Genomic DNA, 4,620 nt, shown 5'->3' with positions numbered 1-4,620 from the left:
AGGGAATTTTCCAGGCTCCTTCTAGATCTCTTTATAAAAATGCTTCAACTGACAACTGATGTGTCAGCTCAGGGAATTCCTCTGATGGGCTGAGGGTTAGGTTTAGGCCCCTTCTAAATAGTTTCTTGCACTAGTTCTCTTTAGATCATTTCTTTGCACCGTTCTCATCATTGCTCCACTCAGAACAGCCACTTCTGAGGAGACCCTTGGAGGAGGATGACCATAAAGAAAGCTCTGCTTCTACAGGCCCTCACCCTGACCACCATGATGAGCCCCTGTGGAGGTGAAGACATTGTGGGTGAGTGCAGGGTTGAGGGGTGTGGATCTAGAATTGTGAAAAAGAATTGGAAAAACAGTCAATGAGTTTACTGAGACTTGATGATCTATGAAACCCCAGTTCTCCTCAATTTGAATGTTTATGCTTATTTTCCCTCCCAAAAGCCAAAACCCCAGCCCAAAATATGATTAGTTCATAGATTAAACTTAATTTCAGGATCTCCTTGTGTTGTGGCTGTGTTCACAAAGGACCTTATTCTCTTTCTAATACCAAAACCAGCTAATACATTCTGAAGGTTGTTATAACATTAATTTATGATAACTCCTAATATTAGATATATTTCTCCATATATATTGCTTCTTTTTAACAGCAATTTATGAGCCTACTACTCCTAACCTACTCTAAATTATTTTTCAAAGCTACTACTTATTTTATCTATTCGATTTCTCGGAATAATCAATGCCATAAATTTCTGGTGCCACATATAAAGTAGCAAGTCATATTTTTGTTTCCATTGTAATTTATATTTTCCAGGTTTGGGCTTGAGAGGTAAAAAGGAAATTTTTATTGATGATCATTGCTATAAGAAAAATACAATTAATTATTTAAATGACATTGAGCAAGTCAATTCACTACATTGATCTTCAGATTCCTCATATGTAAAAATAATTGATTGATTTGTTCTAAGAAACACATAATCAAATTAAATAAGTATGCAGATGCATATTTTAAAACAACAAAGAACTATATAAGTGTCAAAGTATAGCATGATTATCATAAGTATAATTTCATGTTTGTTTATTTGTTTTATGTTTCAGAAAGTTGGGATCGTGTATGATGAAAAACCTAGGAACTTAAAAATAAGTTAGCCTCAGCTCGTCAACCTAAACTACCAGCCCTACCGTCTCCAGCCCGTAAAGCTCTAAAGAGGATAAAAACATTAATTATGCGGTTCTTTAGCCCTCTGTGTTTTTCATTTCCTTTCCATAACACCTCTTTTTTTTTATTTTAATTAGTTTCAAGTATACAGTACATTGGTTAGACATCTATATAGTCAGTAAAGTGATTCCCCCAATTGCTCCTTCCCTCTCTGACCCTCCACTTAGCCGATGTATTAACGCTAATTGCATTCCTTATGCCATGTTTCCCATCCCTGTGACCATCCATCAGCTACTAATTTGTACTTCTTTAACCCTTCTCCCATTCTCCCAGCACCCCCAAACCCCCGCCTCTCTGTCCATCACCAAATTGTCCACTATGTTTGTGAGTGTTTTTGATTAGTTTGTTCTCTTTATTCCTTAAATTCCACATATAAGTGAAATCATATAGTGTTTATCTTTCTCTGTCTGACTTAAGTACCTTCTAGATTCATCACAGCAATATCTTTTTCCATTTCATTCCTTTTCATATGTAGGAGTCTAGTTTTCTTATCTTTTTTTAATGGCAGTTTATTTCTTATACTATATATACATAATTTTTTTTAACATTTTATGTTTTTATTTTGTCCCTTCCCCTCTCCTTCCTCACCTCTGGTAACCACTAGTCCATTGTCCATATCCATGAGTCTCTGTTTGTCTTGTTCACTTGTTGCTTTTAGGTTTATATCCCACACATGTGATGTCATATGGTTTTCAATCTTTTCTGTCTGGGTTATTTCACTTAATATGATTATTTCAAGGTCCATCCATGTTGTTTCAAATGGCAGTATTTCATCTCTTCTTATGGCTGAGTAATATTCCATTGTATATATGTACCACTGCTTCTTTAGCCAATCATCTATCATAGGACACTTCGGTTGCTTCCATGTCCTGGCCACTGTGAATAGTGCTGCTGTGAACATTGGTGTACAAATATCTTTTCAGATATGAGTTTTCAAGTCTTTGGGGTAAATACCCAGTAGAGGGATTGCTGGATCATATGGTAGATCAATTTATAGTTTTTGGAGGAACCTCCATACTGTTTTCCATAGTGGCTGTAGCAATTCGTAGTCCCATCAGCAGTGTATGAGGGTTCCTATTTCTCTGCATCCTGTCCAACATTTGTTATTACTTGTCCTGTTGATTATAGCTATTCTAACAGGTGTGAGATGGTATCTCATCATGGTTTTAATTTACATTCCCTTAATAGCTAGTGATGTTGAGTATCTTTTCATATATTTGTTGGCCATTTGTATATCCTCTGGGGAGAAGTGTCTTTTCAGGTCCTCTGCCCATTTTTTGATTGGATCATCTGTTTTTTTTCATTGTTATTGAGTCCTATGAGTTTTTTATATATTTTGGATATTAGGCCCTTATTGGAGGTATTGCTTGCAAATATATTTTCCCATTTGGAATTTTCCCATTCTCTTTACCTTGTCGATGTGATTGTCCCCACTTTAGAAACACATCTTCAGTTTTTAATTCTAGTATGGTTTGTATGCAGCAGATTAAAGGACCACTTTCTTCACTTGTTTAGGTGCTGTAGGCCCAGGAAATATGACCAATATTAGCTCTGTAAAACATTTAAGAAGGAAATCTATAGATATTATATTTAGATTTGATACAGGATATGAATGATTCCTGGATTACCTATGCCAGTAATCTCTTTTATTACTATTGCTTTGTAGTATAATTTGAATCGGGCAGAGTGACGCCTCCTGCCTCGTTCTTTTTCCTCGAGATGGCTTTGGCAATTTGGGGTTTTTTGTGCTTCCATACAAATCTGATGAGTTTTTGTTTCATCTTTTTAAAAAATGCCAATGAGATTTTGATGGGGATTGCATTAAATCTATATATACTTTAGGTAATATGGTCATTTTAACTATGTTGATTCTTCCAATCCAATAACACGAAATTTCTTTCCATTTCTTTGTTTCTGCTTTGACTTCTTTTAATAGGGTCTTATAGTTTTCATTATATAGGTCCTTCACATGTTTCATTAGATTTATCCCTAGGTATTTTATCCTTTTTGTTGAAATTGCCAAAGGAATTATTTTTTCTACTTTTTTTGACACTTCATTATTAGAGTACAAGAACGCTGTGGATTTTTGAATGTTGATTTTGTATCCAGAGACTTTACTGTATTTCCTTATTGTTTCTAGTAGTGTTCTTGTGGAGTAAGGTTCTCTATATAGAGAATCATGTCATCAACAAATAGTGACAGTTTGACTTCTTCATTTCCTATTTGGATGCCTTTTATATCTTTCTCTTGCATGACTGCACTCATTAGGCTCTCCAATGTTATACTGAATAATAGTGGCAACAGTGGACAGACTTGCCTTGTTTCTGCTCTTAGAGGGAAGGTTTTTAATTTTTCACCATTAAGTATAATGTTAACTGAGGGTTTGTCATGTGTGGCCTTTATTATATTAAGGTACTTTCCTTCTATACTGATTTTGTGAAGTGTTTTGATCATAAATGGGTGCTGTATCTTGTCAAAGGCTTTTTCTGCATCTATTGATATATCATATGATTCTTATTTTTTAATTTGTTTATGTGGTGTATCACATTAATTGATTTGCATATGTTGAATCATCCCTGTGCCCCTTGGATGAAGGGGTGTGTAATCTTTTTAATATATTACTGTATTCGGTTCGCTAGCATCTCATTTAGGATTTTCACATCTGTGTTCATGAGAGATATTGGTCTGTAGTTTTCTTTTTTTGTGTTATCTTATCGAGTTTTGGTATCAGGGTAATATTGGCCTCATAAAATGAGCTGGGAAATATTGCCTCCTCTTGGATTTTTTGGAAGAGTTTGAGGAGAATAGGTATCAAATCTTCTTTGAATGTTTGGTAGAATTCACTGGTGAAGCTATCTGGTCCTGGACTTTTATTTTTTGGTAAGTTTTAGATGATTGTTTCAATTTCCATACTGCTGATCATTCTATTTAGATTTTCCAGTTCTTGATTGAGTCCAAGAAGGTTGTATTTTTCTAAGTACTGGTCCATTTCTTCTAGGTTATTAAATTTGGTGTTATATAATTTTTCATAGTATTCTTGTATGATCCTTTGTATTTCTGCAGTGTCTGTTGTCATTTCCCCTCTTTCATCCCTGATTTTGTTGATTTGTGTCCTTTCTCTTTTTTCTTTAGTGAGTCTAGCCAGGAGTTTATCAATTTTATTAAACTTCTCCAAGAACCAGCTTTGCTGCATTTATTTTTCTATTGTTTTTTAGTTTGTTTGTTTTTGATTTCATTTATTTCTGCCCTAATATTGATGATTTCTTTCCTTTTACTGACTTTAAGCGAAATTTGTTCTTCCTTTTCTAGTTTTTTAAGATGAAGCATTAGGTTGTTTATTTGGCTCATTCTTGTTTTTGGAGATAGGCCTGTAATGATATGAACTTTCGTCTTTTTGCTGTATT

At 34.5% G+C, this 4,620-nt stretch overlaps 1 protein-coding gene across 1 annotated transcript in view; it reads left to right on the top strand.

Annotated features, from left to right (window-relative positions):
• Positions 1–216: 216 nt before the first annotated feature.
• Positions 217–4,620, top strand: part of LOC102895309 (HLA class II histocompatibility antigen, DQ alpha 2 chain-like) — a 17,906-nt gene continuing 13,502 nt past the window's right edge. The window contains exon 1 of the mRNA XM_025043697.1: positions 217–298. Coding sequence (XP_024899465.1) covers positions 217–298 — 82 coding nt within the window. The remainder of the gene's footprint in view (positions 299–4,620) is intronic.

This window comes from Pteropus alecto, unplaced genomic scaffold (genome assembly GCF_000325575.1).
Source record: "Pteropus alecto unplaced genomic scaffold, ASM32557v1 scaffold202, whole genome shotgun sequence".
Classification (NCBI taxonomy): domain Eukaryota; kingdom Metazoa; phylum Chordata; class Mammalia; order Chiroptera; family Pteropodidae; genus Pteropus; species Pteropus alecto.
Note: the sequence above shows the minus strand (reverse complement) of the source record. Positions and strands in the feature narration are given on the sequence as shown.